Raw genomic sequence first — 21,687 nt, 5'->3', positions numbered from 1 at the left:
CTGAGGGTGTCGTTCGTAGGAGTGCGGCAGCTTTTTAACGGAAAAACATATTTTAAACAGATTTTCAAATACGAATTTTTCATTTTCTCAAATATAAAAATTTGTGTCGAACTGGGTACTCCACGTCGCCTTCATTTGATGATTTTGTAACTGCAACCTATCAATACAAATTTTTTATTTTTTCATGTATAAAAATTTGTATCGAACTCGGTACGCCATGTCATGTTGATTTGATGATTCAGTTGATAACTACAACCTACCAAGACGACATCCACGAAATAGAACGGGCTACTTATGGTAGTTTGTGAAAGAGGGATTTTTTAAATTTTTTCATGTGTAGAAATTCGTATCAAATGTGGTAATACATATCTCGTTACTTTAGTGAGATTTTTTAACAAATTGAAAGGTATCAGGTATTATATAAGTTTGAAAATGTCCGTTTAGGACGAAACTGCAGTAACGATAGTTACAAATAGTGGTAAAAACATAGAAAGTTTCATGTTTCTTTCCTTCATTATGATTTCCCACCACGTAGTAACGGCTACATCCATCAATTTTTTATCAGGTACTACATCGCAATTTGACATAGATAAATATATTATTTAAGGACAAATCCATTTGGAAAAACGTTCTCAGGAAGTTTATTCCACATAAACGTAGTTCTCTGAATGAAAGAGTTCTTAAACAGTGTACTGAGTTGAACCTCAAAACGATGAGCAGCCACGTATTTCGTAGTCGCGTATTTCTGATATGTACTGCTCTTGGTGGGCCATGTGCCAAGTGACTTGAGCACTTCCGTGAAATTATATATGTTTGTGTCTCCAATCAGGCTATGGCTCTTTTCTAGATGGAATCCAACAGCTTCAGGATATGCGTAGGGGCGGAGCTCCATATATGAGAACAATACTCCAAAGTAGATCAGATCTGAGCTTTATGAAACATCAAAAGTTGCTGAGGTGTGTACAGTTTTCTGTTTCGGGACAGTGTAACAGCCTTTGAGAAGCAGCCTTTGCAATTTCAGCAACATGATTGTGCCAAGACATATCGGTTTCCATTTTATCCCTCAACACACAGAAGCAGAAAGAGGAATTGTTTCACCCGACATTATTATATCCGATCCGGAGAAATTTATCGTTTTTGAGGAAACCGATACTTGGGTTTTTGTGGCATTGAATTGAACCATTGATGGGAACATCACTTGCAGGGAACATTTATTCCGGAAGCTGAAGAGCTACACACAAAAATGATCCGACAAGCCATAGCATCGAAGTTTGGCAAGTAAACCTCCATGCCACGCACGGTCAAAGGCCTTAGAAATATCGATTGCGTTATTCCAAATATGGGTGACATACAATAGAAGGTCGCCTGTTGATCTTTGTTTTCGAAAGCCATATTGATGATCGCCATATTGATGAAGCCTTCCAAATATTTGAGGATATGGTGGTTTACGGCCTTATTCATGATTTTCGATGTCACTGATAGCAAAGCGGCTGGTCTGCAGTTATTTGGAAGATTTTTCTTGCCCTTTTTGGGGATAGGCTGAATGCGAGCAATCTTCCAACAAGAAGAAAAAACTCCTCTCGTAAGACAGGTTGAAAAGTCTGCAAAATACTGGTGCGAGTTCATTTGCGCACTTTTTGAGTACGATGACGGGCACTTCATCAGGATCAAACGCCTTGTGGGTGGTGCCTTTCCCATAAAATCGACTGTGGAGTGAGACGAAAATTTTTCAGCTAGTAAATTAGCTTTTTCCATGGATGTTGTTGCAATTGAACTATCCGCTTATAATGGAATTGTGGATTTTGTAAAGTGTTGATTAACGGCTTCAGCTACCGACCAGAAGGATTGGCAAGCAGTTTATCCCTAGTTTTTTGATGGTGAAGTTCTTTGCTTTCATTCATCCTAAATTTTGAGCTGTTTCGAGCATTAATAAACCTTGTTTAGTTTTCGGCACTGGGATTTTCGCGCCACTGCTGGTAGGCGAGGCGACAACTTGCTCGCAAATTTTGTTGAACCGAGGTTTGCCGGTAGAAGTTCGTTTCATCGAAAAAGGAGTATATGCATCCATAGATGATAGAATAGCTTCCGTGATTTGAGAAGCACAGGTTGATGGATCTTCGTAGCTGAAACAAACATCTAGCTAGGGGAAATTTCGGATATGGTCTTGAAGATCCTCCATCTCAGCAGATCTGTTATGTCAAACTTTGTGCGGCTTAGATTGTTTCCCAATATTTACCGGTAATTCACTCAATACTGAAATGAGTTTCTGATCAGAAGATCCCAATGGAGATCTGATGGTGACTGTATTGGTTGTTATGTAATCTGAGTAAGTCCGCTACTTATCTATTGCAAAAGTATCAGCTTTGCGACGTTGTTTGTCGTTGATATTTGAAAATTTGAGCCGTTACATATTGTGGACGATGAAGTCACCGAATATGGAAATTTTGGCACAGGGATGATACTAATGATGCACTGTTTGGAACCTTTGGTGTAGTAATGAATATTACTGGAGTTTTTTCCCAACACCAAATCGTTATTTTTAACACCTCGACACGTGTTTCGATCACAAGTGATCATCTTCAAAGAGGAAGATTAAAACTAAGGACTAGTGCGAGCTAATCCTATTTATGCTATAAAGGTAACTCATTCAAGTAAACCATCCAGGCTTACCAACCTAAATTAATTTTTCAATTTTGCCTTATCTATTATTTTACAATTTATGTTTATATGACACAATTTTCAGCTATATAGAAATTAATTTCACAATATTGCCTATCCAAATTTATTTTTGCAATGTGTCCTTATGTAGTAATCAGTAAACCCAACATTATTTTATTTTATTTTAACAAGCTATATAGTATGCTCTTTGGTATAGGCACGTCATCGTTATTCATAATATTATTGTGTTTACTTATTTCTACACTCTCATAGGCATCTAGTTGCCTGTTGTTGTTAACTTGTCTAACTAATCTTAACGAACTGAAGTCTATGGAATGGTTTTGTTGCAAAATATGATGGGCGACTGCTGATTTTTAAGGTCTTCCATATTTTAAGTGTGCTATGTGTTCCTTATATCTTATTTTAATAGATCTTTTTGTCTGTTCTTAATATTTTGCATCGCAGTCCTTACATTCAATTTCGTAAATTCCAGACTTTTCCGAATTCTCAACTTTGTCTTTTGAACCTCTCAAAAGGCCCTGTAGTGTATGACTTGTTTTATAAACCACCTTCATACCTAATTCCTTGAAAATCTTTCCAAATTTCCTCGTATATTGGTGGTATGGAACTGAGATGTATTTATCTTGGTTTTTGTCCTTTCTGAAAATCGAGATTTCGTTCATCCTTAACCTAAACTTTTTTTTCCTTATTATATCATCTACAATACCCCTCGAGAAACCGTTAGTGGGATGATAGATAGGGATGATAGATTTGCAGAAAGTCAATGATGTTTGCAAGTGAAGAGAATAGTGCCATATATTGGGTATCGCTTGGTGGTCGATAAACGCAGAATATGAATTTAGTGATTTTCTGTCATATTATTTTGAACCACATAACATCAAAGTTTTGGGGCTCCATTATTTCCTCTCGTCGACAAGAGAGACCGCCTCTGATAAAAAAAGATATTCCAAAGTTACGTCTGTATTTGAAGAATTTTGCTGCCTGTTTGGAAAATATTTTTCGCTATGTTTTCCTCAATTTATGCGACTGTTTCCAAAAAACTGTTTCATGTCGATTGATTTTCTTGTGATGTTACGTCTGTTTTTGAAGAATTTTGCTGCCTGTTTGGAAAATATTTTTCGCTATGTTTTCCTCAATTTATGCGACTGTTTCCAAAAAACTGTTTCATGTCGATTGATTTTCTTGTGATGTTCCATTCGTCATTAGCATTGAAGGAAGTGTGGCAACACTTTATAAAAATTTTGTCGAAATTCCTACATCCACAGCCTGCACTTCGTAAATTGTGGGTGGAAAATTGTGGCCAGTCTCACAATAATGACGAATAATATTTTTATCGGTAAATTGTTTTAACATAGTATTTTAATTTCAACTGGGATTATAGTATATGGGGTTAATGGGTTTCTCCTATATAAGATTTAACGAAATAATTCTTGGTATGCGTCAAATGAATTTGACTTTAGCAAGTATGGTCTGGCCCTCAAACGTCATTCTCTGTGGGTGTTCAAAATAATATTGAAATTTATGTTTAAGTGTTGACTGATTCATTTTTCAAAAAAGTGAAATTATATGCAAGGAGTAGTTTAGAAAACAATTCATAAATATAAAAATTCACCTTGAAAATTTTAATATTACAGGTCACAAGAGAGGACTTCCTTTAGTTGACAGCGATGGTGAAAGTATTAGCCACCCTTTTCCTACTGTGCCAAATACGGACTCCGATCTTGGTATGCATAACAATAATAATAGTAATAATAATAATATGAGTTAATTCATGAATGAATAATGAAACTTGTGAAGACTTTCTGTAAGATTAACTCAAAGTAAAAATCAGAACATTAATATTTATGAACATTTGTAAACCTACAATTTACACAGGTATATTATAATTAGTTTGAACATTTCAAAAAGAGTTTGATTCTGATAATTCCAGAAATGTTTCTAGAAGTTTCAGGTATCCAACTTTTAGTTTAATTTTGAAGATATATAATTTTCACATCATAATATATTCTCTTCAATTCCTCTGGCATTTATTATAAATATAGAGTATGATATATTGAAAGTTACTCAAAGAATTTTTTTTGGAATTTCATTTTTTGCTGTTATTTGAGTTTTATATCGAGTATTATGTGTATGATCATCAAATTTGATATTTTGTTCATTTTTGAAAATGTTATTATTCTATAAATATATAATTGAATTTCACTCTCTCCGAACAATAATTTGTTTGAATATTTCTAATCTCCATCTTTTATCATTTTCAAAAATATTATTTTTATAATTTTCGATTTTTTTAATGTAATTTCTGAACACCCTCCTATCCTGAAATTACTCATCTGAGATTGTGAAAAAAATCTTGAGTAAATGCATGTTCAAAAATTATTTTACAAATTGAAATTTCGAAAGAAGGTTCCTGAATTTTCATAAGAAGTGAACGAAAGTTTTTGTCAAAGTGACTAATATTTTTGAAATCATCTAGAATAATTTAATCCAAGTTTCAGCTGTAAGTGAAATATCATCAGCGAAAGTGTGAATTTTTCCTTTGGTTTCTTACGAAAGCAATTCATTTACAAAGACATTGAATAGTAAGGGTCCCAAAACGGTATCTTGTGGAATCCCATATTCGAACAATTTTGCATCACTGAAAACATCTTCAGTTTGAACTTGTGTCATTGAGCTATCATTGAGATAACTCATAATAACTTTTGGATTTTTCCTCGAAAACCGATATATTTTTCAATTTCCTCAATAGTAACTCATGACGTTAAGTTTTGAATGCTTTTGTTAGATATAGAAAGATACCAATAGTAGATATTTTATCATTTAACGATCCATAAATATTATTTGTCAGATAATATTTATATAAAATTATTTTTTGAACCTCGATTGTTTGGTAAATGAAACCTATGTTTTATTAAATAATTATATATTTTAGATTTTTTTTCAATGTTTTCATTTCAGTTCATTCTAATATAATTGTTTAAAATATTTATCATTGACTTCCTGACAAAAATGAAGTTTGTTTACAACATTTCATATATTATGGAATGTTTCCAACACCTTTTGATCACTTATCAAATCACTTATCACATATTGCTCTTTTCCATTAAAAAATGGTAGCGCCCTCTGACGACAACATCTAAAATTGATTTCTCTTCACGTTCAATTTGTCCGATCTCGATATCTTCTCGTTCAAATTGAGAGTGGGGTAATCTTTTACGTCCGCACTTTTTCTTTATTTCGCCATGGTCATATTTCAGGAAGTCCATACGAGAATGTAAGACCATCATCAAAGAGTGCAAGATCTGTAACAACTGATCCTTCACCTGGGACATCTCCGCAGAGATGGGACTTCCAGAGACACGCGCGACCTCCAGAAGCATTCGATGACAGGAGAGTTTCAGGAGTGTCGGCAATATCTATGTAAGACAGAAGTTGAGCAAATGTTCATGTCCAGAATATAACATGTAGAATGATAGTTGCCCCTGAATGATATATACCTGAAAATAAGCAATTCACATAGAAGTATTCACATAAAATAAGATTAATATTCATTAACAAACAAATGAACAATGAGTTAACGATGAAGGGATGTTGCATTGTGAACACATTTTTTAACAACGCAAGATAGTTTCACATATATTTTACGAGTTGGTAAGAGTAAGTATACAAATAAATATAAATAAATTATAAATAATATATAAATATATAAGAAAGTTCGAATAGAGTAATAAACCCGCAGTGGGACGAATAGGCGCCAAATAAAGACGTATCTATCATCTTTTCAGTCAAGATATGCTGCTTACCACCAAGCAGCACTGCCTTGATAGGATATGAATGCTAGTGGCTAATTCAATGTCACTAATGAGGATAAATGTCACTCAACGTAGATAATCCAGCCTTAGTGCAGTTCGAAGTTTCCAGCAGAGAGCTTCGACAGCCTGAGCTCAATGAACTGCTCATTACGATAACCCCGGATGACGGGGTCCAGACCCAGATGGACTGAATAATCATTGATGTAAAAAATTATCGAGCACCTACCGCCATCTGGCTACAGTTTTCAACTCACGGACGGAGAGCAGCCGATTCTGCATTGGTTTGTCGAAAGGCGGATCGTTCTTATCCCCAAAAACAAAACTTTGTCAATTCCTAAGAATTACAGATCGATAACATGCTTAAATTCGTGTTACAAGTTGTTCACGAACATCGCATACACGTGAATACTCGCCACAGTTGATAGGTTATTCGAACGGGTCGAAGGGTCGAGGGTCGAAGAGAGAAGTCGCTGGATTGAAGAGAGCCTGCTTATCGATAGATAGGTAATGTAGGAATCGATTCAGTTTAGACGTAACCTCTATGGCCTGGATCGATTATCGCAAGGCATTTGGTACAATGCCACATGAGCTCATCTTGCATTTGTTCAAATGCCTAGCGATATCCGACAAAATAGTGAGGTGCCTTGAGGAACTGATTCCACTCTGTCGGACTCGCTTCACCATAAGATTTGGTCAGGCTAGAGTCCAAAGACAGCGAGCCAATTTCAGAGGGGTGTCTTTCAGGGCGATTCTCTCAGTCCCCTACTTTTCTGCATCTCTCTATTGTCATTTCCCGTTACGCTAAAAATACCCATGTGTATAACTGTGGCAGCCTTGGAAACCATTTGTCCTTGAGAGTGGTGGAAGAGTACACGCATGCTATTGGTATGAAGTTCGATAAAGACATTTCTGCAACGGTTCATCTCCAGAGGATGTGCAACTTGTAAATAGAAGCATCCTACAGCATGTAGATGCGGAAGAAACGTATACTTACCTCGGTAACATCAGTCAATAACTCTCTCCGCGGGAAGAATCAGCACAAACTCCGACATATCTGGTCATCGTAACTATCGAGAAACAACAAATTTACCGCTACTAATATGATTGCTGTTCCGATTTTACTCTACTCGTTTGGAGTAGTGAAGTGAACTTTGCTTGCTCCGGTTCAGTTTTCGACCCTCAACGAGGTAATCACAACTCTGTCACCTAGTTATAACCCTGTCATGAAAAGGCTCACGTAAAAACCGAGGAGATCACTGTTCTCCTGCGGCATCACAGGGATAAGCCAATGCATGGAGTCTTTAACCATATTGAAGACCTCGGCTTATCGAAGAATCTGGCCTTTGCTTTCCTCAGGTCGAGTGAGATGATATTAGCGTATCAATACTCCAAAGAACCACCTGAATGTATGAAGTCGTGAAAATATTTCAATTGTTTTTGGAATTCTTAACGATTCCATCAAACTTATCTTTGATGAGTTCATATTTCTTTCAGAAATGCATAAAGTATGAAATTTACGTGTTTCGTTCTGGTTGAGAATATGATGATCGGCTGCGTTACAAAAAACGATCCTGTTAACATTCCGTTAGGAATGCATGATTATCTACAAATTGAAAGACACCATAACAGTCTTGAAATTGCTTATGCCCGTTATTGCAATGTCGTTTTAAGTAGTCATTGATCGATATATTTCCAATTTTTCCCATGAACCTTCTATTACTTATTTTACCATTCTGGACATGAACAGTTCCCACTTTTTTGATAACTCATGTAAATATAAAATTCATTTTCATTTTGTTTTGCATGGTTGTGACAGCATGACCAACCACACTGCACCGACACGAGATATTAATGAAAACGATGACACTTATGTTACGATGTCGAACACCCCGATGTAAGATAAACTGTTTTTTTTTATTTTGCATGTCTATATTCTCATATATGTTATATATACAAAGCTAAAACATATATGTATTGTTGGGTTTCTTCAAAAATACTTGAGATATTTTAAAAAATGTATATGAAGTAAATAATGAATACTTTTTATTTCTGAAGAAATTCCTACTTTGTATTGTATTTATATTGCTTGCCAGAGTGTATGCATACAAAACTAGTCTACACATCTAGATATATCGAATATACGTTTTATCGAAATGTAACCACACTTCAAAAAATTAAACAGGTTTTTCCTTGACTGCGTCATCAAATAATGGTAGCTGTGAATTTTCCACGATGAATGAGCTAAAAATTTTAAATTTTCATCGGTAAGAAGGTCCAATTGTGGAGTTTCAATCTACAATTTCACTCGATGGATGATGTTCACAAACATGCCTATGAAAACTTGCCTGTCGAAAAGTCTACATAACTATTTTTAATTGTTCTTTCATTGCCTACGCTCTTTTCATAACCGAGTGAATTTCTTCTCAACTGATAGTTTTTAACACACAGAAAATACCTAGGTAGGCTTGCCTATTTATTTCTGTGCATGGCTACCTGCCAAGCAGATGAGAACAGGTAAGTCAATATAGGTAATTATACCGATCTTTTTTTTTCTGATTGGTTCGGTCGTTACTTGATGAAGATCAAAAACTTCCCCTCACGATTTGATCTCCACAAACTTAATTTGAAAAATATATCACAACATGTTTCGCTAGCACAGTAGCTTTGTCAAGTGATTTGAATACTTCACGTTATTCTTACATTAATATTTATATATCTACTACAGGTAACCATAATTGATACTACCTCCAAAAATTTACCTAAACCTCTAAGGTACCTGTTAAATTATAATCACCTGAAGCATATTACCTCACATCTACATGGATAATAATTCTTTCTCGGTTGTTAAGAAAACACGTTCAATAATGGTGATCTATTCAAATCTAGTTGGTCATTCATTAGAATGTTTGAATTTTTAAGTTTAATAATTTCCATTGCTTCCAAATGATAGTTTCAAACCTTTATTTTCTATGTGCAAAATTTCGAACTCTTCGTTAAAGATATGATTTTATTTTAGATGATTTGAATATGTTGAATTTGTTTTCTTATTTACATATCTCCTGTGATGTTCCTGGATTCGGTTCCTAAATGTTCTGCCAGTTTGACCAATATATACCTTGGGGCACGTTCCACACTTTAATTTACTCCTGATTTCTCGAATTTGGATGTTTTGTCTTTATTAGTTTTAACTAACTTTCCCAACGCATTACTTGTTATATATGCAATTTTAATATCTCGTTTCCTCAAAAATTAGGCCACTTTTTCCGTTGGTTGTCTGTTAACAAATGGAAATTGATATCATAAGTGGGATATTTTAATTACAAAACCAATCAATGATTGCCTGCAAAAAATCATTGCCAAACATTGCCAGATAGGTGTAGTTACCTATATTGACTTACCTGGTAACATCAGCTTGCCAGGTAGCCATGCACAGAAATCAGTAGGCAAGCCTACCTAGGCATTTTCTGTGTGTTAAAAGTTAATGTGAAATGCATTCGGTTATGAACAGAGTGGAGGTGATGAAAGGAAATTGATTAAAGTTAGTTCAGTTAATAAAAGCTATGTAAATTTTGCGATAGGCAAGTTATTATAGGCATGTTTGTTAATAAATTATATTTGATAAAATTTTGTCTCATCAAGTTATCTGATGGGTGAAGGTCAATCTCCTGCCGGTTCCTAAACTACTAGGAGTGTTTCCGAAAAAGAAGATCCATAATGAAGACTCCGTGTTATCGTAGAACGGAAAAGTGGATTTTTCTTTCAGCTGTTATTTGAATGATGTGTCTCATCCTATCTCTGCAGATGTTAGTAGAGACAATCTTTTGATGTTTTCTTCTTTTTAAGAAAAAACACTTCTATCGCATATTTTGTTCCATTAATCGAGTTGGCATCATCAAGAAATGATCTCTAATTCCTCAACTCGAACTCAACTCATTCATATCTAACACGGTGAATCATACGTAAATGATTTTTTCAATAGCTCAGTACATTTTGTCATAATTTAATGTCTATATTTTTTCATATGTATAGTCGTTTTTTTGGCAGTTGTCAGCTTCAGTTTGACTTCGTAATTGTGGAATAACTTGCCGAATGATATTCAAGATTTATATAACATAAACATAACATATCATAACGCATTTGTGTTATGAGCGTTCAATTATTTCCATACATTATTAAGGTAATCATATGTAGACTACTATGTTTTTTTGTCTTGTTTTTTAACAAATTGTGGGGAACCCCAAACTTTTCTATGTTTTGAATAGAGTACTGGTTGGTCGAAACTGTTGGTTTTGGAAAGTCGAAAATCGGTAAAATAATTGTCAGTTTATTACGTAATATTGCATGGAGTTACTGAATTAAAATTCGTAATAATCTTCTTTTTCTGTCATCAAATTACACTGACAACAAACTTGTTATTATGTTGATTTTCATTTGAAAAAGAAGGCAGCTTATCATCATTTCCCTCTTCTATAATTGGACGACATCTCAAAAAGTTTCTAGCATTCAGTATCAAATGCAGTATAGTCTCTTTGATTCAGCAACCGTCACAATCTTTAATAAAAAAACATAAAAATGTATGTTGAAAAATATTGGAAAGGGGTAGTAATAAAGTTTGAATTGGTTAAAGAAAATCATTGACGACAGTAGATTCCCGATTTTTAATCGTGTGTATATCCAAAACTGTGCAGAGCTTGTTGCATATATAGATGGGATTTTCTGTGAAATTGTCAGTTTGACAGTTGTATAGGATTTATTCACAAATAAAAAATGTTGTCTGATACGGTCTCAACTCAACTCAACTTTGATGTTTCATTTATTACATAGAGCAAACGTAAAAAGCCCCCTCCCTCTTTTAACTTTCGAAAGGGACTAGATATCAAGTTCATCACAATTTAAATAAAAAGACTAACTTTCAGTACTTTTTGATGAAAATGATAGTGTCATTAGTGCCATTAGTGACAAGAAGAGGATATTGAACATATGTCAAGATTAACTGGACTGACTTTTGAACAAATTTTTTATTTTGAGTATAATATTCACCTTTTGTTGTCAGTTGTCACTGTTAATTACTCAGAATCGGCTGGTCAGGTTTCCAAAATCAAACAAATGTTACGTGTAATGCCACCCCACCATTTTTTTTCATTAAAGAGTACTAAAAATGGAGCTTTTCACATCGGTACCTGAAAATATATCTGCAGAATTGAATGCCTTCTTTTTCAAACGGAGACTTCAATGGTCAATTCATATTTGAGACAATCCATAATTTTCAAAAGATTTTCAAGAAAATGAGTTCATAATCATTCGTTAAGATTTTATTTTGAATTAGTGTACAAGAAGAAGTTCACTCAAAAGCAGAATTTTGATTTACACGCCTTTTAATTTTAAATTTTTCATAATTTTTTCTAGAGAAAAATATTTTTCCGATTCATCATTTATTTACCGCTTATGAGAAAATCGATTTTGAAATGTATCTGTCTAAATTTTAAGCTAATAATTTCAACGAAAATCAAGGATTTATTGAAACGGCAAAAAGTCATTGATTATCCAACAAAAAATATAAAGTTCTCTTAAATTGCGATGACGTTAAAAATATCCAGTGCCATGCAATTAATCTATTCAGGTCATTTATTTCAAGAGGCCTTTCGTGTGAAATCTCATGGAGAAAACGTATGTAAACATATATTCAAAACTAATTGATTTCAGAGATACTAGGAGTTGAAATCCGGTACTTTCCAGGCGATCCTTATATAAAAGCTCTCTATTGGTTTTCTGGAATATATTTCTCATTCATTCAATTATTCTCAGTATTCATTATGTCTCTTGATCTGGTCGTGTACCAAAGACTTTGACACATCACAGATGGTTTGATTCATGAGTATTATGGCACCCAGTACAGAGTCAATCTATTTCCCTCCACCAGTTCTTTTCAGTTATTTTCTCCAGTTCATATTGACTGTCTGTAGAAATATTGATTCGCCTAATTTGTTGAGGTTTCGAATATACGTTATTTACCTTTTATGTGTATTTTCTGTGAATCAATAAATGTATTCAGCTCTGCTTCATCCGGCAAATGCAAATGAAAACAAGTTTTCAGATATTGCAATAATGACGTTACTATTTTCCAAAACCAACAGAGAGTATGCCGGTAAACTCACAATCCTATAAAGTTCCGCACGTGCATGTTTTAGGCGTAAATCTAAAGCTTACAAGAGCCTGCCCATCCTTAAAAAGCGCACGAATCCCAGAAATATCGTAGATCACACCCCATTGGATGGCATTACCTTTAATTTCCAAGAGCAGCTCGATCTTCGGAAAACCAGCCTGGCTTCAACGAATTCGTTCCACTCTGCCGTAGATTGCGGCTTCCACAGTAACTCTGATTCTTCCAGGGAGTCCGATAATAGTCTCTACCACATACCGTGCGTCCCCAAACAATTCATGGATACCAGCAACCATTCGGAAGACTTGAATTACTTGAGCGCTAGTAGAGAATCGGACCAGATCAGTATTGCTTCCACTGCGTCTAGTTGTGGATACTACCCCAGGAGGCCAGATAGTGGGGGAGTCCCTCTTTACATACCGATGAACAGTTCTAGAGGAGGACATAGTCCTGGATCGAATAGTAAAGTTTCGGTAAGTACACAAGTTGCAATTAGTTCAGAAATTACTAGCATCTCGTCTAGCGCACACATCTAATAATTGATTTATACAATGAATTTTCAATGCCTAGGATTATAATGCAATTTTCTAATAAAACACAGTCCATGTTACTAGATGATAATGACGTTTTTCAGTATTATAGCTTGTACAAGTTTCGACCTCTGAGGGGTGGCAGCTGGTTACCGAAAAAACAAATTTTATTTTATTGATGTCAGAATTGATAAAATTATTTAGGTAATTTTGGGTTTGTCCATTACATACAAACAAACTTTTGCTTTTATCAGTATTAGTTTAGAGTTCATTTAATTTTCTTTCGATAATGTATGATAATAATTAGTTTGTAATATGAACAGTGAAAACTTGTAAATGACGACAGAATAAAAATTCTGAATCATGAGTAGTACTCAATATTTTTTTCAATTTCTCTTATTTCTATAAGTAATGATTACAAAGAAGAATAAATTTGTAGAGAAGATGTCGTTTTATACAGGAGTTTTCGAATTTTCTTGTAATGCAATGTCATCCAATTTTTAATTTTTCTACGAACGAAATGATCAAAAAAATAGTAACATAAAATATTATTTTATTCATTGAGATCGAGATCGATCATTCGTTTCTTCGGTGTCGATATTTTTTCAGATGAAAAAGCGCTGAATTATTTTATGACTGTCGGACCTTCGAGCATCGTTGTGGTCATGTTAAATTTGAGCTAGTCGAAAAAAATGAATATATTGCATCCTGCCGATGGTCACACAGTTGGGAAGGTTAAAAAAAGTTGAAATGAGGTTTTTGTGGCTAGCGTAGTTGACGCAAGGGGTTGGCAGTTTTCTTCAGGGAGACATGAAAAAGTCGGTGACCGGAACTCGTCGAGACGAGGTCGGGTGTCTCATCTCTCAGCCTTCGAGGCTGGGGAAGGTGGCCTAAATAGGGCAGTTATTTTGTCTAAGCGCGTGGTGCAAAATTTACGAAAAATTGGTAGTGAAACCGTAAACCGATAGTGGGTACAGGGAAGTTTAAAATAAAAGTGTTGTTATCGAAGACACATCGGTTCAACAGAATCTATGGTTGACCATAAACTACCCAAAGAGGCGTTATGTGAGTGTTTGTTTTTTTTCTAACCAGTTGATATTGAGAGAGTTTACATATTATTCTATCTGAGTCCACTTCTCATTCGCAAAGAGTTTATATATTGTTGGTTATCTGAGTCCACTTCTCATTCGCAAAGAGTTTATATATTGTTGGAATCCTAGTGCGGGTTGTTTAGCTACAGAGTTCATATTACAATTACAAAAAAAGGCGCAAATTGAAAGTTATACACCACTCTCCCTGATGTAAAAGTAAAAGTAAAAGTGTTTTGTACCGAGTTGGTACATTTGTAGTTGTTTATGAGTTTAAATTAAGTAGTAAATAGCACACTCAAATTGGCGGCGAATTATTTGTTCTATTTTCTTTTATTTTATTGAATTCAACATTTTTTTTTTAAGATTCTACAGGTGTTTTTTTATTATTTTGTCCATGGAGTCGTTTTTCTACTTATTATACTTTATATTTGACTTTCATTTTCTCTTGGACTGAGAAAAATATCATCCTCGTTGAGTAAGATGAAGTTAAGAGAATAAAAACAAATTAGAGACTTTTTGTCAATGTATCGAGAAGAGAATAGTAAGTGAAAAGCATTTCAACTAAGTTCTGGAACCACATAACGAGAGAGAATATAAGTAGGTATAGCAAATGATCACATTTTAAAAAAAAAGACCTGATGCCTTCGTGCGATCGGCACGAACCCTACAGCCTTTGTCGAAATTGCCTAATTTTTGTACGTTGTTACAATGTTCGAGGAAAGGATAAAATCAGCATTTATAACAGAATTATATATTATATATGGGGTGTCCACTCATCAATGGATAACCCTTTACTACAGGTATCACTATTTCACGTCGAAGTTCAATAATTTTTCAAACTATCGTCAAAATACTAAATATTCGCTTTATATCATCACCTGACCTCGAAAATAAAATAGAAAGCAAATGTTACAAATGTTTGGGCTACAAAATTTCGTCGACTTTCATTCTGTAAGAGGAGATATAGCCTTCGTGCTTCGTAATATATTGGAACAGTCATCAAGTCAACAACGTCAGTGAATCATTTGAAAATATCACATAAAACACTTCGACCTTAACGTCATTGAATAATATTTTTCTGATTGATTCGGGCCGTTACTTGATGAATATACATAGTAATTTCATAAACCACACCTCACAATTTGATCTCCATTTTCCAAAGTATATGTTATATATTTTAAAAAATAAAGTTTGTAAAGATCAAGTCGTAAGGTGTAGTTTATGAAAAAGTAATACTTTACTTACTTCACTCGATTTTTATCGTTGTGACTTACTGGAACTGAATCTGTCGAGTCTCAAGAGATTCACAAAACCATACATCGATCAAATTCTGCGATTTCTCTTAGAACTGTTTCTTCTCACCAGAATGAATAATCAAGGACCATTAGAGGAAATCACTAAATCCGATTTTCACGGCCCTGAGTATTGTGTATCCTTCAAGAAATCCAAATCACATTCTTCGTTCATCAACTGTATATAGTCTAGGTAACTTTTTTAAATAATATATATCGTTTTGTTTGCACGGTAAAGGCAAAAGTGATTCAAGAACACAAGATTGTATGTCGATTGCGACATACAAAAAAGTCTACAGTTGTTGAGACACCAACATTTTATCCAACCCACCATGCCATGATTATAAAATTGTTATAGGCAGGAATCTTGAGGATGCCAAAATTACATTTGCTAACGAAACATATCCGAAACAATCCCGGAAAATAAGTAGAAAATGTAACATATTTCCTGAAATATATACTTCCAGTGGTCAAAATATTCACCTTAATCTTTTTTTTTCAGCCAACTCCTCCCAAAAAACCCCCTCGACGGAATATATCTAACTCTCCAACTCTCATCCAACCCATGTCAATGTCAGTCGATGGTGTTAGCAATAGCGCCTATGAATACCTCTTTCTCTCCCACACCGGAACCAGGAGCCAAGGCAACCTAAACGACTACGATAAAGAGAACCGCAGAGATCGCCTTGGCCATGGAAGGAGCATGGACCAGTACGTGGAGATGAACGTCTTCAGCATAGCTCTCGACGACGAGCCCGAAAGGCCCAAGAGTGAGTTGCAAAGGGGTAAGAGCGAAGACCTCGACAACAGGAAGAAAAACGAACCGATCGCGATCACTTCTATGTATGAGAATATTATCATTAAACAACAAAATCCCAGGAGAAAGTTAAGACGGAATCCCGAGGTGTATGAAGACTATGATTTCCGAAGAAAGTGTAAGGAAGAACCTGCGGCTAGTTCCTCGGCTCCGGAGGTTAAATTTGTGTCCAGTGCGTTTATTATGGTGTCCGACCCTAGCGAGGACAAGGAATGTACTCTCAAAAATGACAAGAAAGTCTCTGTTAAATCAAACTTTCCCCTTTCACCAACTCACTATAACCAGCCTCCTACTCCCGATCATCCCCCTCCAAGCGCCATGCAAGCCGAAAGTGTTATTTATGAAAAAATGCGTCCTCTTAGTCAGGTGAGCTTGTGAAAGCATGTCTGATGTTTATTTGTTTACTGTCAGTATTATATGTTTATTGTCTGGTTTTATGTACATTGTGCATGTCTGTGTATTGGAATGATAGCACTTGTAGGGGTAGCATTTTATTTTGGACTATGTCCCGTTCATAAAATAAGTATTTCTATGCATCATTCCAGCATTATTTTCTATATCAATGATTATGCACCTTAAAATATGAAATGACATAATTTGCTCAGTACCAACAGAAATTTGATATTTTGAAAAAACAGTCGACTTTCTCTCAAGTGAAGATTCTTCATTTGACTAATTGATTAACTACTTCATGTTGTCTTGAAGTATTTCATCAAAAGTATCAATTTCATCATGTTAACCTAGATTTCAAATCGATTATATAGAATAATATCGAAATAACTTCTCGATATGAAATTTTGTGTCCAAAAAGTAGTATTTTCCCTTCTAATTGCTTGATTGCTCGTGGTTCACACGTCAACACACTTCTACCACTTAAAATATCTTGACATTCTGACTCACACGGCATTCTTCCTGAAAAATAATTCACTTATGAGTATTATTATATAATATCTGTGAGATATTTCTGTTTCAAAAATTTGAAGTGAACTTTTCTGAAAAGGCGATAAATAATATAATCATTATGTATCACAATGACTCGAGGCGAGAGAAGGGAAAAAATAGATCTTCGAGAATTTTCTGTTCGTAATAAATGATATCATCTCTTGAACCCACCAGACAGCGGCCTTTCGACCCGCCATCTATGGGATCGACAGAAAACTCAATTTTCGAATATCTCGGATAAACGAGGCTCCTTGATATACGGGGATTGAGTCTTCTGTCCGTCACGTAGATGGCTTTGATGTTGGGAAAGATGTCAACACCTTCAGTATCATCTATGTCACAGTAGGGATTGGTGAAGTGTATCCGAGATAATAATAGAAGTCAATATGATATAAATATGAAAAAAGTGCGTTGATGAAATGTACCTAAATGTTTGGCAATTTGCGATAGATCCATTTGTAATTTTTATGACATTCTTCATTAACAATATGTATCAGATATATTGATCATAAAGTCAGTTTTTCATCATCCATCATCCTCGGGTCAGCTGGAAATGTCATAAATTTTTGGGACATCCTGTATATGATTTTTGAATTCCAAATACATAAAAAAAGGTCCGATAACCCAGTGTTTCATTTCTGAAATCTAGAAGACCAGTTCAAAAATTATCAAACCCGAGTAATAAAACCAATAACTTCATTATTTCAACAATTTGAAGCAGAGAACTAATTTATAACATATTGAAATTAAAAAAATAACTTTGCGAAAAACGGGAATATTCGACAGTTCCGAAACTGGCGTATCCTGTATAACTCAATGCTTTAACTTCTCAAAGACCGATATTTCGAAAACGAAACAGTGTTTTTTATTTTTTTTTAATGAAATTGATGGGTACATTGGTTTTGTAGAAATTGTTCATGTAAAAGTTTCTTCAACAAGTATAATTTTCTGATAATCCGTTCTAGATGGTATGATGGTATGAAGTAAGTTTCCATATTGATTTCGCAATTGTAGTATCTCCCTTCCTGATGTAGAAGCACTGTACAACATATGTTTATGATACTGATTACGGAGAAACTCAATAACATTTGGAATAAGTTTAAATTAAATGAAGATTAATAATCCGCAACCCGAAAAACTTTCAACACTATTTAATAAAGGGTCCTGTACATTCATAAGCTGTCATGCTAAATGGGTCCGCTATTATACTATACAAGTAGTATATTCACTAAATTGGTTTTCATTTGAAAGCTACGGTTACCACAGATCAAAAGGGTTTTCAACTGATATGTGCTAATAAACTGTCTCAGACTAACTTTTTCTCTTTTTTTAGCACCATGTCGCATAAAGTCTGAGGTTTGATTGTTAAAGTTAGCATTTATCTTTTCACTTCAAAATATTTTGTACGTAAGCGCAGAGGAGCCACATATTTTTACTATTTATTACTTCGACTTGTAATTTCGACTTTTATTCCGAAATTATGACTTTAAACCCGAAATTTTCACTTTCATCTCGAAATTTTGACTTACATATCGAAATTTTGACTTACATCTCAAATTTCAACTATGAACTTGAAATTACGACTTTAAACTCGGAATTTAGACTACAGTCTTGAAATTTTGACGTTAAACTTAAAATAACGACTTCAATCTCGAGTTTCAAGTTGAAATTTCGAGATTGATGTCGAAATTTCGAGATTGATGTCGAAATTTCGAGATTGATGTCGAAATTTCGAGTTTAAAGTCGAAATTTCGAGTTTAAAGTCATAATTTTGAGTGGCTGTGACATCTCCCTTTCGTTGAATCATAAATGCGTTGTGTTTGGGCTCTAGTTTACATCTAGTTGCCTTGAAGTAAAAGAAAGAGGAGGAATTTTGTCAGTGGTCGATGTTGAAGCTTAGCTTTGCAACTAAATACCTTGGGACGCCTCATTTATCGTCGATATTTTAGAATTGAGTTCTCTGTTGATCCCATAGATGGAATCCTCGTAAGGGGACATATCATCGTTCCTACCTTTAGCATTTCTTTTTTTGTGCAGCTGAAGAAGAAAAATAATCAGAACAATTACCTTTTGTCTTTTCAGTAATAAAACGAATTTCTAAAATATGGTTGGTACAAAGTAAAATAGTGTCTCCTTATTGATTATTTTTTTATACAGGAACATTCTTCTGATATCTATTTATGCTATTTTTTATTTTCAAATTCAATGAAATCTACCAATTCATATTGGGTCATTTCCAGGAAAATAGTTCAATAATTCATGGGGCGCAATCGAAGATATTTCGTCAAACCTCATCTTGAGGGGTGATATCTAATGACACGATCATAATTCATTGAAGATGGTGTTATATATTTTTGGAAAGTAAATATGGGGATGAATTCATGTCACATTCCAATCATTTCAAATAAATGAAAGAAAACACAACATGCAACAAATCCGATTTCAGTAAGTACTTTCTAAGATACAGCTTGTCGATTATAAATCTGTTTTACGCTACGGAACATTTAACGTGCATTTGGTTTGATACTCTCGCCGATGCTAGTTTAAATCACTCGAAATATTTAATTTAGTTTAGGACTCCTTATTTTTGGAATATTTCCAGTCGTCTAATATTTTAAGAATGAAAAGTTCAGCACTTAAGAAAAGTTTCCTTCAAAAATTTTGAAACGTTGACTCCAAAATAGCATTCTGCATCTTTTTTTGCTAAAAAAAAAGTACATTTTCCGATAGCGGTCTCATCTTCGGGAAAAAAACAACCTCTATTCTGCTTGTCCGGCCAAACTCAATCCATCGATCTAGATTTTAACGAATCATGTCTTTCGTTGAAGTTATCTCATAACTTGTCATAATAACTTGTCGTGTTGATGTTCTATTGCAAGCAAAATCTATTTCACAAGAAGAGGAAACGGGTGCTTATATTCTATATTCAATTCCCCTCACCAATTATTCTACAAATTGTTAGAATTGACATGTGGATTATTTCATTTCATCAGTTACGGCTCCTATTGTCTAATATGATATAAATTAATTTAAAATACCGAAATGAATCTGTAGAAAATAAAAATAGAGATTATCTGAAAAAATAACAATTATATTAAGCAAAAAACTGAAATTTCAACGAAATAAAATACAAACAACAACCAAAAAATTAAACTATTAACTTTAGATGAAAATTGAAAAAAATATTTACAAGAAATGAAAATTGAAAATTAAAATATTCCAAAACTAGTTACTTCACGACGTTTCGATTTTTAGTATCCACAATGGTCTTCGGGTGATAACTGGTCTTATTTCTCCGAAATCTGACTATTTATAGGTCATTCGAGTGCTTTCACGTATCCCCTCATCCCTGTCTCCGCTTCATTGGTTTTAGCGCTGTGTGTGTTTCTTGTGCTCAGCAATGCGAACTTTCAAAGGCTTCTTAGTTCCACCGATGTATGATTCTCCGCACTTGCAAGGTATCCGGTAAATGCAATTCTTGGAATCGCAGTCCGCGTTTGGTGGCCTGGTTTTTGTGAGGCTGCTACGGATAGTGTTCCCAGATCTGAAGCAGGTTCGGATGTTATACTTGGACCCAACCCTTCTTATTTTTTCTGACAACCCTCCGATGTAGGGAAGTACAAGTACTAGTTGTGACGGCTTCTCTTCCTTGTGGAGCTCTTGCTGTCTCGTAGCTAAACTTGTTTCACCATCACTTTAGAGTAACCATCAAAAGCCGCCACAACCAGTACGTTTACTTCCCTACATCAGAGGATTGTCAGAAAAGATAAGAAGGATTGGATCCAAGTATAATATCAAAACCAGCTTCAAATCTGGGAACACTATCCGTAGCAGCCTCACAAAAACCAGGCCACCAAACGCGAATTGCAATTTCAAGAATTGCATTTATCGGATACCTTGTTAGTGCGGAGGATCATACATCGGTGAAACTAAGAGGCCTTTGAAAGTTGGCATTGCCGAGCATAAGAAACACACACACGGCGAGGAGAAACCAGCAAATCAGGAATAGCAGAGCACGTTTGGACTCATCAACATAACATCAAGTGGGCTCAAGCTGAAATCATCCACAAGGAAGAACACTGGCTTAGGAGAAAATTCAAAGAAGTCGCATATATGTTGTCCAACAACGCATTTAGCCAAGCTAGCGTAAAGATACGCAATATATGGAACACGACCAAATGGCCAAACGGTCGGCTTCCGCTAAATCCGATGAAGGGATGAGAGGTACGAGGGGATAGATAAAAGCACTCGAATGACCTATAAATAGTCAGATCTCGGAGGAATGAGTCCAATTATCACCCGAAGACGAATGTGGATACTAACAATCGAAACGTCATAAAGTAAGTAGGTTTGGAATCTTTTAA

The 21,687-nt window shown here is 34.8% G+C and overlaps 1 protein-coding gene across 5 annotated transcripts in view; it reads left to right on the top strand.

Annotated features, from left to right (window-relative positions):
* The window catches only part of LOC111508491 (ankyrin repeat and sterile alpha motif domain-containing protein 1B), a 122,137-nt gene that overhangs the window by 73,285 nt on the left and 27,165 nt on the right, over window positions 1-21,687 (top strand). For 2 of the 5 annotated variants that reach the window (XM_074170041.1, XM_074170039.1), the window contains exons 7-11: window positions 4,314-4,403; window positions 5,937-6,099; window positions 8,308-8,385; window positions 12,659-13,124; window positions 16,067-16,747. In XM_074170041.1, the coding sequence (XP_074026142.1) occupies window positions 4,314-4,403; window positions 5,937-6,099; window positions 8,308-8,385; window positions 12,659-13,124; window positions 16,067-16,747 (1,478 nt within the window). The remainder of the gene's footprint in view (window positions 1-4,313; window positions 4,404-5,936; window positions 6,100-8,307; window positions 8,386-12,658; window positions 13,125-16,066; window positions 16,748-21,687) is intronic. The other 3 variants (XM_074170042.1, XM_074170040.1, XM_074170044.1) reach the window with 3 other exon arrangements.

Source organism: Leptinotarsa decemlineata, unplaced genomic scaffold, assembly GCF_025532065.1.
Source record: "Leptinotarsa decemlineata unplaced genomic scaffold, Ldec_3_MD MMD2_P_RNA_scaffold_6, whole genome shotgun sequence".
Lineage (NCBI taxonomy): Eukaryota > Metazoa > Arthropoda > Insecta > Coleoptera > Chrysomelidae > Leptinotarsa > Leptinotarsa decemlineata.
The sequence above is the reverse complement of the archived record's forward strand: the minus strand, read 5'-3'. Positions and strand labels throughout refer to the sequence as shown.